Source organism: Drosophila rhopaloa, unplaced genomic scaffold (assembly GCF_018152115.1).
Source record: "Drosophila rhopaloa isolate 14029-0021.01 unplaced genomic scaffold, ASM1815211v1 contig_203, whole genome shotgun sequence".
NCBI lineage: Eukaryota > Metazoa > Arthropoda > Insecta > Diptera > Drosophilidae > Drosophila > Drosophila rhopaloa.
The window spans coordinates 1,185,666-1,205,058 of NW_025335088.1; the positions used below are offsets into that span (position 1 = coordinate 1,185,666).

The 19,393-nt window shown below is 35.1% G+C and overlaps 1 protein-coding gene across 3 annotated transcripts in view; it reads right to left on the reverse strand.

The window, feature by feature from the left end:
- Nucleotides 1-16,302, reverse strand: part of LOC108052917 (paired box protein Pax-6) — a 32,423-nt gene extending 16,121 nt beyond the window's left edge. For 2 of the 3 annotated variants that reach the window (XM_044460669.1, XM_044460668.1), the window contains exons 1-3: nucleotides 15,505-16,302; nucleotides 10,505-10,685; nucleotides 1,466-1,703 (exon numbers count right to left, since the gene is read on the reverse strand). In XM_044460669.1, coding sequence (XP_044316604.1) covers nucleotides 1,466-1,703; nucleotides 10,505-10,685; nucleotides 15,505-15,755 — 670 coding nt within the window. In that variant the 5' untranslated portion in view covers nucleotides 15,756-16,302. Of the gene's footprint in view, nucleotides 1-1,465; nucleotides 1,704-1,771; nucleotides 1,938-10,504; nucleotides 10,686-15,504 lie in introns of those variants that run through there. The other variant, XM_044460670.1, reaches the window with a different exon arrangement.
- Between the last annotated feature and the right edge of the window lie 3,091 nt (nucleotides 16,303-19,393).

Genomic DNA, 19,393 nt, shown 5'->3' on the forward strand with positions numbered 1-19,393 from the left:
AAATCTCATCCTATTGAAAAATGTTTAATACTGAATAGTTTAGAATTCAGGCAACAATAGTCTTGTTTATTTGACTATTTTACATACATGACTAGATCGTTTCCAATAAAAGTAAAAGTTGGGACACCAAATTTTATAATAACAATTTGTCCATACTAGACGCTTTTTCACAATGTAATGGATTTTTCAAATTTTTCATTTAGGAAAATTACCTGATTACCATTATTATTAAAATATGTCAAAGTAAAATTATACCGCTAGTAATAAGCTTGCTTTATGAATCTGAAACTCAGATTATAAAATTCTCTGACACTCGCATTTTAAATTGTAAGAAAGATGTTTAGCCCTAACAAGTTTGTATGAAAATTAAATTTACATATCGGACTATTAAGAGCTTGCAACGCAGTCATGGAGACATTTCGGACCCTATAAAGTATGTTAATCAGCACCAATAGAGTTGATTAAGGGGTTATCCGGGTCTTGGAGCACGAAAAAAAGCCTATTTTCGTGAATTTTTTTAAAAGATCTTACGACAATTTCACAAATTTCGTTTATTGTACATTAATGTTTATGGTTTAACCAACATTGTGTAAAAATTTGAACCAAAAATTTTTAAAATTGAGCCGTTGAGGCAGGCTTGAACTTGACCTCTTAAAAAATTGTGTCCTTGCGGTAGGCAAAATATCTCCATCAATTTTTATCTGAAATCAAAAAACTAAAATTTTTCTGATAGTGTATGTGTCTCGCTTGTCCTCTGCGAGCCATTTTTTTTTAAAATTAAAAATTGAATTTTTTGTAGCGCTTTTCATAAAAAGTGTCTTTTTTTACGTAAATTTTGGCCATATTTTGGCTTATAAAATGAGTTGTAATTAAAAACTTAAAAAATCCCTCCGTTAAGGACAAGAGAATTATGTCTAAAAGAAGTGTGCAAAAGCAGAAGTTGATCGGTGCAATAGTTTTTGAGAAATCGTGACTACCGACTTCAAAAAAGTAGTTTTGAGAAAAACGCGTTTAAAGTGCCGCATCTGCCCGACGCCAGAGCCCGAATTGCCCGTTGTAAAGTTCGACGCGCTGGGCTTTAAATTTCTCCCATTCCTAAATTTTTGCTTCGATCAACTTGAAATTTTCAGACAACATTTCTGAAACTTTGTACTATTATATAAAAAAGTTTGAAAAAAATGAATTTTTTGAAGTGTCAAGACCCGGATAACCCCTTAAGCCATGTCCGTCTGTGCGTTTTTACGGTAAACTTTGAAGCATATTGAAAAAAATAAATATGATAAATTGAAATAAAGGATAATTAAAGGATAACTTAACACCTGCAAGGGTATGTAAGCCTCGGCTGGCCGAAGTTTGCTTCCTTTCTTGTTTTAATTTTTTTAACGGGTCAACTCGAATTCCATGATCGAGGCATATTGTTTATATCTGTTTAAATTAAATATTTTCATTTTACATTTTTACTTGCCTCGTTTTTGCACATCGTCTCGATTAATTTGTCCTGTTAAATTTGTTGGAGTTGACACAACTGAAGCCGCTGGCGGTAGAGCCAAATGTGCCGTCGTTGTATTGCTTGGATACCATGCCCATCCGCCCGTTTGGCCATTGAACATGCGAAGCTTTTCATACACAGATTCGTTTTGTTGCTGCGCTTGCTGCTCCTTTTGTGAGGCCAAGTTACGTAGGACTCGGTTAATGGATGAAACCTGCAATTAATCCCAGTTCACTGCGTACAATAAAATACATAACATACCTATATTTTGTATATACATACATATGTATGAACTTAAAACTAATGTTTCCTTCTGTTCGCAAACATACTATTACACCGAAACACACGTACGAGTTGTACTACAAAAGCTGTACTTGCAAGCGTACAGATTTTCAAGTCATAAGATAAAATGTGTATGAACCCCAGTGTCGAACGCACGATGCTTTTAGAGGGGTTCAAATGACTGAGCTACCAAAAACATTAGCTACTTCATTCAGTCTTTCTCAACAAATACACCATGTTCCAACCAACCCCCTTGCATCACATCTGCCATCCGATTGGCTAACGGCTTTTTCAGCCAATCCGCTTCTCAGAGCGAGAAAGGTATATGAACAAACTTTTAAAGCCAAAATGGACTAGACTACTCTAGTCTTCTCATTAAGTTATCGATTCTAGGAAGCTCAATCCGCTTTATATCAATCTTATTACACAATTATTTTAATATATGTACATATACTTGGCATTTTAGAAAAGAATTCATATGTACAAGTTTAATTTCAGGTGAAGAAACAATACAATTAAGAAAGATAATAAAACAAAGTATTAAAAAATATTATGGAGCTTAATCAATTCTACTGCTGCTAAAGATATTGTCCTAGAACATGGTACTACACTACTGTGGTGGATTTGGGGATTCGTGATGAAACCTTATTTAATACTTTAAATTGCCAATCCAAAGCTGAACCCCCTTGCAATGACAAACATTTATCAGTCTATTTGTGAATTATATTTAAATGGTCGATACAAAAGCCAACATAAATTGTTTACCTATAATCTATAAAAAGACTAATCGAAAAGACAAAGAAAAATGACATATTATACAATTTTCTCTTTTCCGCCGCAGTAATATATTTTTGCTTCTTAGCCATAAATATGTTTTTTCCTACAGCTTGTCCGAATGAACAAATTTCTAAACTGCAATATTTGAAAGCTTCGTATTTTTCCATTTTTCCTTGCTAAACATGCGGTTTTCGCAAAAACATATCTTATAAATTGAATTACTTCTAAACCAATTGTCGTATCTTCGATACGTATTTTTTGTAAAGACTATAAAACGATTGTGCCTAAACTAAGAGAGGACAAATTGGAGCCATTCTAAAAACATTTTAAAACAAGAAAGGAAAGCTAACTTCGGGCGGAGCCGAAGTTGATATACCCTTGCAGAATACTCTGTAAATTATATTCTCCAAAATTATTCATATAATGCATTCTTAATACTCATAAAAAATCCCAACTTCCTAACTTTACAAACACGAAAGTTATGGCATTTCCGATCAATCAGTTATATGGCAGCTATAGGATATAGTCGGCCGATCCTTATGAAATTTGGTAGGTCGGATTGATTGGCCAAATATAAAACCCATAGAAAATCCCAACTTCCTAACTTTACAAACACGAAAGTTATGGCATTTCCGATCAATCAGTTATATGGCAGCTATAGGATATAGTCGGCCGATCCTTATGAAATTTGGTAGGTCGGATTTATTGGCCAAATATAAAACCCATAGAAAATCTCAACTTCCTAACTTTACAAACACGAAAGTTATGGCATTTCCGATCAATCAGTTATATGGCAGCTATAGGATATAGTCGGCCGATCCCGGCCGTTCCGACTTATATACTGCGTGCAAAGGAAAGAAGGGTGTGTGCAAAGTTTCAATTCGATAGCTTTAAAACTGAGAGACTAGTTTGCGTAGAAACAGACAGACGGACAGACGGACAGACGGACAGACGGACAGACGGACATGGCTATATCAACTCAGGAGGTGATCCTGATCAAGAATATATATACTTTATAGGGTCGGAGACGTCTCCTTCACTGCGTTGCACACTTTTGACCAAAATTATAATACCCTCTGCAAGGGTATAAAAATATAAAATATTAAAATAAACAAGAAAGGAAAGCTAAATTCGGGCGGAGCCGAAGTTTATATACCCTTGCAGAATACTCTGTAAATTATATTCTCCAGAATTATTCATATGATGCATTCTTAATACTCATAAAAAATCCCAACTTCCTAACTTTAAAAACACCAAAGTTATGGCATTTCCAATCGTTCAGTTATATGGCAGCTATAGGATATATTCGGCCGATCCTTATGAAGTTTAGTAGGTCGGATTGATTGGCCAAACATAAAACCCATAGAAAATCCCAACTTCCTAACTTTACAAACACCAAAGTTATGGCATTTCCGATCATTCAGTTATATGGCAGCTATAGGATATAGTCGGCCGATCCTTATGAAATTTGGTAGGTCGGATTGATTGGACAAAGATAAAACCCAAAGAAAATCCCAACTTCCTAACTTTACAAACACCAAAGTTATGGCATTTCCGATCAATCAGTTATATGTCAGCTATAGGATATAGTCGGCCGATCCTTATGAAATTTGGTAGGTCGGATTGATTGGCCAAATATAAAACCCATAGGCAATCCCAGCTTCTTAACTTTACAAACACCAAAGTTATGGCATTTCCGATCAATCAGTTATATGGCAGCTATAGGATATAGTCGGCCGATCCTAATGAAATTTGAAAGGTCGGATTAATTGGCCAAAAATAAAACCCAAAGAAAATCACAACTTCCTTATTTTAACAAGGAAGGAAAGCTAACTTCGGGCGGAGCCCAAGTTGATATACCCTTGAAGAATACTCTGTAAATTATATTCTCCAAAATTATTCATATGACTCATTCTAAAGGGGGTAAATACCTTTTTCATTTTCAAAAAATCGAAAATTTTTTTTGCCTTTTCTTAAAGAACAATTTTTTGAGAACATTTCCCCAAATTTTCATAGAGATTTGAGCAGTAGAAAAAAAATTAGAGCGCTCCTAGCCGCGTGCCTCGTCCCCGCCCAAACCCAAACTTGAAACTTTAAACGCAAATATCTAGAAATGGTGTTTTTTGAAAAATGACTTTGCGGTGATATGGATTGGCGAAAAACTACTGAACAGATTTTCTTCAAATTTTTTTTAAATGTTCGTAATGAATTTTATTAGTACTTGAACGATTGTTTTTCATGTAAAAATTTGTATTTCGCCGAAATAGATAGTTTTGTAAGAATTTTAGCGTCCAAAACAGTAATTTTTTGCATAAAATGTTCCCGTATGCACAAAAAAAAAATTTTAAACTTATGAAATATTTTTATTTTTTCGGTATCAGTTGACCCGTTTGTCCTGTGGAATTATCACCGCAAGGTTCTTTAAAAAAAGGCGTTTAAGGGAAACAGCCACGCCTTAAAAACTATTAAATATTTTTTCAAAATTTTTTGCATAAACATTGTCAACAATCTAAACTTTCAGAAAATATAATCATTTATTTAATAAAATTAATAGTTACATGCATACAAAAATGCAAACTTTCCTATTTTTTTCGACAAAAAAAGGTATATACCCCCTTAATACTCATAAAAAATCCCAACTTCCTAACTTTAAAAACACCAAAGTTATCGCATTTCCGATCAATCAGTTATATGGCAGCTATAGGATATAGTCGTTCCGACATATATACTGCGTGCAAAGGAAAGAACCAAAGTTATGGCATTTCCGATCGTTCAGTTATATGGCAGCTATAGGATTTAGTCCTCATAAGGATCGGACGACTATGTCCTATAGCCGCCATATAACTGAACGATTGACCCGATCGGCCAGATTTATTAATTTCATGTAAAGATGATACTAACTGTAAACCTTTTATATAGTTTTTATGAAAATCGAGCAGGTCAGTGATCACGGTTTTAATTAAATTAAAATCGGACATCTATAGCTTCCATTGGAAAATCAAAAAATGAAAAAAAAAAAATATTTTGCTGTTTTTTTATTCATCAAAATATTACTTTCACATATAGTAATTATCTCTATATATAAAGCTATCAGTAAGTAAACTGGGAACCCACGCAGAGCCAAAACCACTGGTTACCAATATTAATATGCATTTTTATTACATTCTAATTACTTTAAACTGATTCGCTAAGATTTATTGGGGCTCCCCAAGTGGCCCCAATCGCTTCCAATTGATGGTTTGATGGTTTCACCAAAGCTCTAGCTATCTTCTAAACAAAGAAACTAAGCAAAAAGTCGATCTATTATCGAATTTAAGTGTCTCCATAAGTATCATACGTTTTCTGCCTGCATATTGCTATCTCTCTCTGCATTTTCATACAAATTGTCAACAAATGATTCCGTCTCCCTCCCTCTCTCTCTGCCTTGCATTTCCGTACGCTTCCTTAAAAATATAAAATGAGCTTTAATACGGTTTTAATATCTGTAGACTTTAGTTTATAGTTATTGGTGACCCAAAAGATTGCAAAGACTTGAAAATGGTCATTAACGCTGATAAAAAGCCAGTAAATGCTCATAGAGGTCGTTATAATGCACCTCAAACAAATGAAGTGGGTTTGGTATTAGTTGATCAACAATTTCCAAGTCGGGACATTGTTATTGAGAGTTATAATAGCAAATACAATATCCATTAATTTTTTGCCACAGATATGATGGATATTCCATAAATATTCCCAACGGGATCCGTTAAAAAAAAATGATCTAAAGAAGACTGTATCTGCATTAAGCTTTTACAGTTATCGAATAATTTTTAGGGAGACTGAAGTCAATCACTTGCATTATTATAGAGCTCTGTTTAATCAATTTTTGGTTGATATGAGTGCAAAAATGGAAACCGAACAGATTAATTATATTCGAGCAAATCAAAAAAAGTTGAGAGCAGAAAGTTACATATGTACATCTTTAAGACGCTATAGGTAGGGGAGATGCAGATATGACTCAACTTGGTCAGATGGTGATTTTACCTTCCACTTTTACAGGCTCTTATCGATATATGCAGGAAAAGACCCAGGATGCTATGACTTATTTTCGACATTATGGCCGACCTGATCTTTTTATAACCTGTAACCCTAAATGTGAGGAAATAACGAATGAGTTGTTTCCAGGCCAAAAACCTCAGGATCGTCATGACCTGATATCTCGAGTCTTTCATTTAAAAGTTAAAACATTAATGGCGCTGTTGGTTAAAGGCCAATTGTTTGGTGAAGTACAGTGATTTATGTATTATATTCTATTATGTATTCTATTACATAAGAAAAGTAGGATATTGGGGTTATCCATCGCAAGCGAAGCTGCGGGCACCCTTCTAGTTTACTATATTAGAGTTACGCTTTTAGTTTTGTCAAAATCGGAAAACAATATCATAGCCATAGAAACGATGGCAAAATGCAGCGCAAAATCGACTTAGCCTCATTGTTTTTAGTAATATAGGCATATAAATCGAAATGTAGTCGATTTGTAATAACTGCAAAGGTATATAAACTTCCTTTGCTTCCCTTCTTGTATATTATTAATATTCATTAAGTTGGGAAACATTTACAATTTTTGTCCTGTTTTTACCATTAAGTAACAACATAAATTTTCTGCAACATCACAAGATATTATTTAATTAAAAAGTGAAATTTTTATTAACGCTTTTTTTCGTTAATTAAGAAATTAATAGACAAGTTTTCTGAGTTTTGAATAACCGTTACTCAGCATGCTACCCGCAAAAAAGGGTTTTGTTAAGGTAAGCGTAAAATAAATAATTAAGCAGACACCACATTAACTTTCTAAACAATGATTTTGGAAACAGGTTGATGATTCTGATTAAGATATTCTTGATAAAATGCATTTCTAAGGTACGAGGGCTTCTATATTTGAATAAAAACAAGAGAGAACGCTATAGTCGGGTGCCCCGACCATCAGATACCCGTTACTCAGGTAAAGGGAGTGCGAGGGAGATGGAGATAGAAACTTTGATCACGCATAACTTTTTAACGAATGGTCCGATTTGAAAAATTTCTTCTACATTTCGATAGGTTTTGATAAACACAATAAAACTTCATTTTTACTTTTCCGAAATATTTAAATTTTTAAAATCGTATATAAGCGATTGTGGGCGTTAAAGGGGGCGTGGCACCTTTTTGAAACAAACTTGCGCTGCGTAGGAACTCCTAGAATCTGCATGCAAAATGCCAATCTTCTAGCTTTTATAGTTTCCGAGATCTCAGACAGACAGACGGACATGGCTATATCGACTCGGCTAGTGACCCTGATCAAGAATATATATACTTTATAGGGTCGGAAACGCTTCCTTCTAGCTGTTACATACTTTTGCACGAATACAATATACCCTTTTACTCTACGAGTAACGGGTATAATAATAAATTGAAAAAAATAAAATAATAAATATATATATATATTTATTAAATATATAAATACTAAATATAATTATTCTTCAAGTAAAGTCAAAATTCTATTTACTTATTGAAAAAAGACTTTTTTGTGAACAGCGTCATTAGGAAACATGGAAAATGCCACTTTCACAGTTGACTTAAGTGCCGGCACGTGCGTGGCCATGCATTTGTTCTTCATTTAACACAAGCACATTGACGTTGCGATAAAATATGACCATAATGAATTACTCGCCCATTATATTTGTGAGCAACAACATCAAAGAACATCAAATAAACTGAAACCCAGAGAAGAAGGAGCATACCTACGATTGTAATGTGCACAATTGAGTCCGCAAATTTAAAGTAAATTTTTTTGAAATGCAAACAAATAAGAACTTTCAAAAGTCAGTGAGTTACACAAATTCTTTGTAAAAAACTGGTTTCGAGTCGAAAGCAGAAATTTCCGTATTTTTAACTAATTTTAATTCGATGACTGATAAAAAAAACAATAGAGGAAGCAAATTTCGGCAAGCCGAAGTTTATATGCCCTTGCAGTTATTACAAAACGGCTAAATTTCGATTTCTATGCATATATTATTAAAAACAATGAAGCTATATGATATTGTTGTCCGATTTTAATTTATTTAACCGTAACTCCATAATATTTAAATATAACAAAATCCCAAATTCTTTGACGGAAGAACAGACGGAAATGCAAAATTGCAAACTTTTGACTGAAATTATAATACCCTCTGCAAGGTTATAAAAATAAGAAGAATGTAACATAAATGGGATATAATTAAGTTGAAGTTTGCATTCTTATGATTATGTTTATTTTTGTTGGTTTTCTCTTTCAATGTTTTTAAGTATCCACAAAAAATTAAACCACCAACCTAATCCCCTAGGTAAAGTCTGTTCGATATCCCGCTCAACATTTGGTGAAAAAGATACAAAAATTCCTTTTGTTACCTGAATAATGAAAATGTTTTCATTCAGCTAAGACTATGAAAAAAACGATAGAATGCAGGATCTGGGTCTAAAGAGTGTCGAAAATATCTTTTCTATAATCCATTTTAAATAGGATGGCTTGGTATTGTTTCTAAATTATTTAATCCTTTGTGCGCCCTTACTTATCGAGTTTGGATCTTTTTAGCCATCTTAAGCACTGCCCCTGATGCGGTTCAGTCCTTTGATGCTGCTTTGTTAGTGTTTCTATACCCTTGCAGAGGGTATTTACATTTCAGTCAAAAGTGTGCAACGCAGTGAAGGAGACATATACGACCCTATAAAGTATTCTTGATCAACATCACCAGGAGAGTCGATCTAGCCATGTCCATGTCAGGTAGTATATAGGTCGGAACGAGCTGGATCGGACGTCTGTATCATATAGCTGCCATATAACTGAACGATCGGAAATGCCATAACTTTGGTGTTTTTAAAGATAGTAACTTTTATGGGTTTTATTTTTGGCAAGCCAATATAATTTACAGAATATTCTGCAAGAGTTATCAACTTCGGCTACGCCCGAAGTTAGCTTTCCTTTCTTGTTTTTCTTGTTTTTATACCCTTGCAGAGGGTATTATAATTTTGGTCAAAAGTGTGCAACGCAGAGAAGGAGACATCTCCGACCCTATAAAGTATATATATTCTTGATCAGGATCACCTCCTGAGTTGATATAGCCATGTCCGTCTGTCCGTCTGTCTGTCCGTCTGTCCGTCTGTCTGTTTCTACGCAAACTAGTCTCTCAGTTTTAAAGATATCGAACTGAAACTTTGCACACACCCTTCTTTCCTTTGCACGCAGTATATATGTCGGAACGGCCGGGATCGGCCGACTATATCCTATAGCTGCCATATAACTGATTGATCGGAAATGCCATAACTTTGATGTTTGTAAAGTTAGGAAGCTGGGATTTTCTATAGGTTTTATTTTTGGACAATCAACCCGACCTATCAAATTTCATAAGGATCGGCCGACTATATCCTATAGCTGCCATATAACTGATTGATCGGAAATGCCATAACTTTGGTGTTTGTAAAGTTAGAAAGTTGGGATTTTCTATGGGTTTTATTTTTGGCCAATCAATACGACTTACCAAATTTAATAAGGATCGGCCGACTATATCCTATAGCTGTCATATAACTGAACTATCGGAAATGCCATAACTTTGGTGTTTTTAAAGTTAGGAAGTTGGGATTTTTTTTGAGTATTAAGAATGCATCATATGAATAATTTTGGAGAATATAATGTACATAATATTCTGCAAGGGTATATCAACATCGGCTTCGCCCGAAGTTAGCTTTCCTTTCTTGTTAGTGTTTTTTTTTGTTTTTTGGGATGTGGTAATAAATACTAAGGAATTATGGTTTTAATCAAATTCAAATAGGAAATCTATATCATATAGCTCCCACAGAGAAATCGAAGAAATATAAAAAAAAAAAAAATTATTGGAATTTAATATAGTTAATAATTTCAATATAGTTTTTAACATGCATGATGTTTGAAAACTAAAAACTTACACTTGGAATGTTATCACTATTGCAAACTTGTTCGGACAGCAGTCGATCCCGTATTTCCCACGCAAATATGCTGGGACATTCCCGTTTATAATCAGCAATTTTTTGTACGACCGGGGTTGTAGCTACTCGTGGTTTTGAACCACCTATCGCTCGAGGTTTAATCGATCCTGTTTCATAATATCTAAAAATGAAAAGAAACATTTTCAAAAGTTATCTTTATGTTTTTGGGCTATTAGCAGTTAATAATAAAGAACGACATATTTAATGAGAAGATAATAATAAGGTCTGTTTATATACTTTGGAATAGACAATGCCTGTAACTATATCCTTGCAGAGCACGTTATAATTTTTAGCAGAAAATTTGTACCGCGGCTGTATAAAAGAAACATACCTCTTTATGATGTGAAAAAGTAAGGATCGCCCCTTAATAAAAGTTTTTTCACTCAATTTGTTCAATATAGTTTTTATAGAGTACAATAAACCGGACTTACCAGCTCCAATTTATATAATTATTACCTTTTTACTTTTACGGAAAGAGAATAATAAAGAGAATAACTGAAGTTTCATCCAGTGAAACTTGCCAATAAAATGCCTTTGATACAATACATTCCGCCAAGCCAACAACAAATTTAATTTCTGCTGTCGGCATTTTGTTTTTGTTAAATCGCTCAAATTGATTTGTTTCTGCTAATGGACAGTAAAACCCTACCAAACTTAGTTGGGATGAACTGCACAAAGTGTTGACACTAGAAAGACTATATCTATTCAGCTGGCGAACGCCTAAAAATTCCAATAGAGCCAAGTAAAACAAAAAGATTGTAGGCAACAGCACACTTTTCGCTGTTGCGAGTTCCAGCGTCTTTTTCCGGTCTCCCAAAAGTGCGGAATTTGGCTTTAGCTGGTATAAAAATATGCAAAAACTAATTGTCTTACTATCTAACAATCTATATATTGTCTGAAACTATTTTTATACCCGTTACTCGTAGAGTAAAAGGGTATATTGTATTCGTGCAAAAGTATGTAACAGCTAGAAAGAAGCGTTTCCGACCCTATAAAGTATATATATTCTTGATCAGGGTCACTAGCCGAGTCGATATAGCCATGCCCGTCTGTCTGTCCGTCTGTCTGTCTGTCCGTATGAACGCTGAGATCTCGGAAACTATAAAAGCTAGGAGGATTCTAGGAGTTCCTACGCAGCGCAAGTTTGTTTCAAAAAGGTGCCACGCCCCCTTTAACGCCCACAATCGCTTATATACGATTTTAAAAATTTAAATATTTCGGAAAAGTAAAAATGCAGTTTTATTGTGTTTATCAATACCTATCGAAATGTAGAAGAAATTTTTCAAATCGGACCATTCGTTAAAAAGTTATGCGTGATCAAAGTTTCTATCTCCATCTCCCTCGCACTCCCTTTACCTGAGTAACGGGTATCTGATAGTCGGGGCACCCGACTATAGCGTTTTCTCTTGTTTTCTTTTTATACCCTTGCAGAGGGTATTAAAATTTCAGTCAAAAGTTTACAACGCAGTGAAATGACTCTATAAATTATAAATTTTCTTGATCAGCATCACCACAAGAGTCGACCTAGTCATGTCCGTCTGTCCGTCCGTCTGTCTGCTTATACGCGAACTAGTCTCTCAGTTTTGAAGATATCGAATTGAAACTTTGCACACACCCTTCTTTCCTTTGCACGCAGTATATAAGTCGGAACGGCCGGGATCGGCCGACTACACTGGTCGGCATATATATTTTGTCATGGCGATGCCTCAGTTTATTTTTCAATTTGTATTTATTTTAAAGACAAAAATATTTATGGATTGTACATAATTCATTTAGTTACAATGTATTAAATTATATATATAACAATTTTTCATTTTTATTTCATTAAAACTAAAAACAACGTCATTTCATGGGTGGCGTAAGTATTTTGACATTTTTTTTTCGTTTTATTTAACTATAATGTATTAGAAATTTATTATAAACTGGAAATTAATAAAAAATATAACCTCCTTTGGTGTCTATCACCTTTTGGAGGCGATTTGGAACGGAATCGACCAAGGTTTGAAGGTATTTTAAAGGAATATCTTTCCAGATCATTGTGACCTCAGTTATGGTTTCTGCTTTTCTCCTGGTCAGATCAGTGCTTTTATTTCGCTTTATTAGCGACCACACATTTTCAATAATGTTTAAGTCAGGACTTTGTGGTGGCCAATCGAGGGTTTTCACCCCAACATCTCTTAAAAACCTAGTAATCATTTTGGCCTTATGGCAAGGAGCGTTGTCCTGTTGGAAAATAAATTCCTTTCCTATTAATCTGTCGCCGGAGGGAAATGCATAATTGTTTAAGGTATATAAATATCGGTTCTGGTTCATGGATCCGTCGATAGGAACCAAGTCTCCCACACCATTATAGGAAACTGATCCCCAGAACATAACGCTTCCACCACCATGGCTTACTCTTTGACACACAGGAGCAATTTTTATACCCTTGCAGAAGGTATTATAATTTTGGTCAAAAGTGTGCAACACAGTGAAGGAGAGATCTCCGACCCTATAAAGTATATATATTCTTGATCAGGATCACCTCCTGAGTTGATATAAGCATGTCCGTCTGTCCGTCTGTCTGTTTCTACGCGAACTAGTCTCTCAGTTTTAAAGATATCGAATTGAAACTTTGCACACACCCTTCTTTCCTTTGCACGCAGTATATAAGTCGGAACGGCCGGGATCGGCCGACTATATCCTATAGCTGCCATATAACTGATTGATCGGAAATGACATAACTTTGGTGTTTTTAAAGTTAGGGAGTTGGGATTTTTTATGAGTATTAAGAATGCATCATATGAATAATTTTGGAGAATATAATTTACAGAGTATTCTGCAAGGGTATATCAACTTCGGCTCCGGTCACAAAATCATCCGAAATGAAGAAATCCAATTGTATTAGTTAAAGAACAAGATTCCTCAGGTAACGCTGTCGAGCTTTTATTTTTTTTTATTTTTTTTTTTCGATTTTTTAAGGCACTTGAAAGTCAAAAACACCGATTTTCGCCTAAAACGTCAAGATATTTGTTGCTCTAAGAATAAGAAATTACAAAAAAAAAAAGCTCGACAGCGTTACCTGAGGAATTTAGTTGAAAGCAACTGTGCAAAATTTCAAAACGATACGTCCGATAGATTTTGCAGGATCGTGTACACCGACTTTGAAAAGGGTAACTTTTCAGTAGAGCGTTTTAAAGTTTTGGACACCAAAAAATTTAAATACTATTTTTCCGATCAATCAGTTATATGGCAGCTATAGGATATAGTCGGCCGATCCCGGCCGTTCCGACTTATATACTGCGTGCAAAGGAAAGAAGGGTGTGTGCAAAGTTTCAATTCGATATCTTTAAAACTGAGAGACTAGTTCGCGTAGAAACAGACAGACGGACAGACGGACATGCTTATATCAACTCAGGAGGTGATCCTGATCAAGAATATATATACTTTATAGGGTCGGAGATGTCTCCTTCACTGCGTTGCACACTTTTGACCAAAATTATAATACCCTCTGCAAGGGTATAAAAAAGGGATACTCTCGCAGCCCTTAACAATTTTTATACCCTTGCAGAGGGTATTATAATTTCAGTCAAAAGTTTGCAACGCAGTGAAGGAGACATTTCCGACCCTATAAAGTATATATATTCTTGATCAGCATCACCAGGAGAGTCGATCTAGCCATGTCCGTCTGTCCGTCCGTCTGTCCGTCTGTCCGTCCGTTTCTACGCAAACTAGTCCCTCAGTTTTAAAGCTATCTGCTTGAAACTTTCCCAAAAGTTGTATTTCTATTGTATTATAAGTCGGAACGAGCCGGATCGGGCCACTATATCATATAGCTGCCATATAACTGAACGATCGGAAAAGCCATAACTTTGGTGTTTTTAAAGTTAGGAAGTTGGGATTTTCTATGGGTTTTATTTTTGGCTAATCAATCCGACCTACCAAATTTCATAAGGATCGGACGACTATATCCTATAGCCGCCATATAACTGATTGATCGGAAAAGCCATAACTTTGGTGTTTTTAAAGTTAGGAAGTTGGGATTTTCTATGGGTTTTATTTTTGGCTAATCAATCCGACCTACCAAATTTCATAAGGATCGGCCGACTATATCTTATAGCTGCCATATAACTGAACGATTGGAAATGACATAACTTTGGTGTTTTTAAAGTTAGGAAGTTGGGACATTTTATGAGTATTAAGAATACATCATATGAATAATTTTGGACAATATAATTTATAAAATATTCTGCAAGGGTATATCAACTTCGGCTCCGCCCGAAGTTAGCTTTCCTTTCTTGTTCCTACTGAAACTATAAGATATAGACGTCCGATCGGCAAGCGCTTTTACCCTAATCAAGGTATGCATAAAAAAATAAGACTTGGAAAAATTTATGTCAGTAGCTTACACACTACGCAAAAAATTCAGAAAATCATCAAATTTGGACCGATTTCACCCTATTGTTCCTATGGGAGCTATAGGATATAGACGTCCGATCGTCACGCGCTTTTATCCTAATCAAGGTATGCATAAAAAATACGATTTGGAAAGATTCATGACAATACATTTTACGCTGCGCGAAATATCTTCCATTCTTGAAAGTTATATCCGATTGTTCCTATGGGAGCTATAGGATATAGACATCCGATCGGGTCGGTTTTCAAACTTGATCTGCGTACACATGTTTTAGAACAACTGTGAAAGTTTCAGAAGTCTAGCTTTTAAACTGCGCTCGCAAACGGTATTGAAACAGACGGACAGACGGACATGGCTATATCGAATCCTCTATTGATCCTGACCAAAATTATAATACCCTCTGCAAGGGTATAAAAAGCCGCATAGGAACGATTTAAAAATGTATTGGAACTCGACATAGCTTAGATAAAAGTTCCTTCTTTATAGCTTGCGAAAATATAATCGTGTATTAAATACTGCACAACAAGGTTTTGCATTGCCTCACCTGCCAAGAATTTTGCTCACGCAGCCGTTGGAAACTTGCAGTATTCTTGAAATATCACAAGGACGTGCGCCCGAGTGAGCCAATTCGACTATTTTTTGACGCGTTGAGTCGGGCAGTGGTCGGCCATTGACATACACGCCGCCCAGCTGATTTATGCCACTGTGACCCGCCGTAGAGCACCCGAATAGGGAACTCTGCCCAACCGACGCGTGGGGATGCCCATGCATTATGTGTTCAGTTGTTAGCATCATGATTGATTTATTATACGCTGACGTTGATGGGAAACTTCGCTGGTGATATTGGTGCACGCCTAAGAATGATGTTAGAATTGGCGTAGCGTAAGAACGATTATTGCCTTTTTCATTGCTGTTAAAAGAGGGATTTCGTTGTCAACTTTGTACTTCTGCACGAAGTTATTATCTTCACATAGTAATTAAACTATCAACTATCACTTTAATTTGTTAATCTATTGGTTCTGTCTTTGCTTGTCAACTTCGGCGGGCTGTTTACCATTTCCTTTTTTTTTACTGGCTTTCCAGCTTACTAACTTGCACTTTAGACGTTTGTTTAACTAGTGTACATTTAACAATATTTAACATGATGGTCCCGATATTATCCGCCGTAGGTTCCGCAGCCCGGCGGCAGCGCCACGGATGGCGACCTAGTTTATTAATGTTCGAATAATTTGCATTCGAAATGATCAAATCGTGACGTAGCTATCGGTTTTAGTTTGAACAAAAATTTCTTTTACTAACTGGTTTCAGTGACGAGGCGCGCACTTAGCCAAGCGAAACGTTAATGAGCTCTCATGCGAAAAAACACTGGCAAGAGCAACAGCGAAAGCATCGGCCAGCCATTTTGACAGAGTCGCTCTGGCTGTCCCTTTCTTTTTGCAGTTAGCAGGAGCCGCAGTTTTACTTGGCTCGAAGTGAGATAGCTGTAGAGACATAAGGGAATGAGGAAATAGAAATACACGCACGCGGATATGGCGAATGAGAGTTGAGCAAGAAAGAGATAGCTGTTGATAAAAGAAAAGTCCACCCTATCCTATCGAAAATTGTTGATGTGTTGGTTGGTTGGTTAATAAAAAAGTAGGAAACTTTAACTTTATGAATTTAGTGATAATAACGGTGGCAAATACAACTGAATTCATACAATCGTAGATGTGTATGTACATATATGTATGTATGTACTTATCCGTCTGCGTATGCAGTTTCTTGCTTATGATGATGTTTTATCAACTTTACTGCATTTATTGTCTTAAACATTTGGTGGCACAAAAGCAAATATTTAAAATCTTGAAAATCCTGTTTAAAACATTTAAAGTGTATGCATGCAAATTGTTCAATATAGAACTTAAAAGATTTATGTACCGAAAGCAAATATAAAAAACACTGTACATTTGTATACAGTAATAAAAATTTACAAGTTTCTTATGGAATATTACAAAATGTAATGAAAAAGGGGAATTAAGAGAAACTAAGTAAATTCATATTTTGTAAATAATCGTGTTTATAGAAAAAAGGGAATAAAAAAATTACCTTCAAAAATGTGTATCAACAGGACAAAACATAAAATATTTAGGCGTTACAAAATTCTTAATTAAACATATGTACATATATTCGAAATCGGACTTCGGTTTGGTGTGCTAAAACGCTTTACTAAGCACTACACAAATTTTAAGAAGCAAAATACAATTTTTTTCTTGAATTTTGATAAGCTAATAATAAAAACGTCATGAGTTTAACTTAACATCTTTGAATCAGCTTCAAAGCACTGTCTAGTTAACTTATTTGAAAGCAAATCTTATAGGATATGCCCCTTAGATTTTTGTACCCAAGCTGAGGGTATTATAATTTTAGACAAAAGTATGCAACGCATTGAAGGAGACATTTCCGACCATATAAAGTATATATGTACATATATTCTTGATCAGCATCACCAGGAGAGTCGATCTAGCCTTGTCCGTCTGTCCGTCCGTTTCTACGCAAACTTTATATTGCAGGTAGTATGTAAGTCGGAACGAGCCGGATAGGGAGACTATATCAAATAGCTCCCTTAGGAACACCTTACGAAAATTGCGAATAAATAAATAAAACAAGACTAGCTTTTCAACTTTGAAAATGAGCACTGATCTACTAGGGAAGATTTATGATCAACTATAGCTACATAAGCTTTCATGATTGATCTCCTGCGCTTACTTTTATGAGCTGACCAAAACCATTTGAAATGAATCAAGCTGTAGATCATTGCACCTGAAGACACATTAAGCTACTGCGCTTTGATTTGAAATAGATAAATGGATCGATTAGCTCATAAAAACAAAAATAACTAGGACTTGTTGTGGTCCTTTTTTCGAGTGTATAAGACTATTTTATTTATATTAGTATTTAGATTAAAGATGAACAAAAAATATTCATTAAGGGCCAACGCGTTAACCATATAAGCCGTTTAGACTTCTTCTTGCATTTACATTTTCGATATCTATTATTTACAGAAATTAAACAACCAAGTAACAGCATCCAAGAACCTCAACCAACCCCCAAAAAGCCACCACTGAGCTTACGTGCACTCAACATCCTGTCCGACACGTTTTTAGGATTTTTGAAGTCACACGCACCAACGAATCCATTCCGCCTCCCCCCCATTTTTTCATTATTTTAGTGCCGGCATCCAGTGTGCTGGGGTTCTTCAAAGGGGAACATTCTCGGAACGACTTTTTGTCATTCCTATTGCGTGTGCCTAAAATTTCATGGCGCATTGTAAAGGTGACGAATCTGATTTTCCTGGAATGTGTGAAAAACGTTAATTTATTTTATTCTGTGTGGTGTTCAAAAAGTAAGAAAATGTATGAGTATAAATGTATAAGCACAGTCGATTGCTTTTTTAATTATGATTTAAAATTTCTTTCAAAGTTTTTATTGTTTTTAGTTACTTATATTTAATGCCTTAAAAACTGAGGCTCATAAAACTAGGTATACGTTTTAAACATTACATACACGAAAAAAAAATTGTATGTAAAAAATATTTGTTTTTGTATGTTACGTTAAGTAGATTTGCCTTTCATCAATCTTGGGATTTGCATGGATTATAACAGGGGTATTCCAGAAGTCTTACCCAACCAATAGTCTGAAGAAACTCCCGAAACACTGAACTTTGACAATTTTGGAACACAAAAACGATTTAGGATTTAAGATTCAATGGTCAGACATTTATAAAAAAGAGATTAATCAATGGAGATTTTAGAGTATTAGTTCAGTCCTTGTAGGTAAAACAGAAATTGATCAGGGAGCAAACTTAATTGCAAATTCGTTTCAATCAGCTTCGGTTTAGTATAACTCTTTGGCAGTCTTTTCCGTCATTTTTAGATTTCCGCAAACACATTAAATCGCACTAATCGATTCTACGAGGCTACAATATATATAATTCTTGTTTATTTTTACCAGTTATCAAAAAATTCGAGTACTGAAGATCTCAGAGGCTTAAATATATGTATCGCATACAAACGGAGAAGCAAGTGCTTAAACTCCCATGCTACATTTTGCAAGCATGAAATATGTTAATACAATATAACAATAGGATTTCAGACAGGGTTGAAAACGCAGGACTGAATAAAATAAATTCCTAGCGCATATATTGAGGTATCTTAATACCGCGATAATAACTGAACTTTAACATAGCGCTGCCAAAAGAAATATTAGAATTTGGCACATTTGCCGACACTTTGCCTGGGTCATCGGGATTTATCTGAAAAATTCTTATCACATGTCGCAAAATTAGTTCCAGTCGACGATTCGAACAAGCATGTCGAGCACAAAATCAAAAAGAAAAGGGGATCAGCTGTTATTTTTCACAATGCGGTTTCAGCGACTCCAAAATTAATGACTCA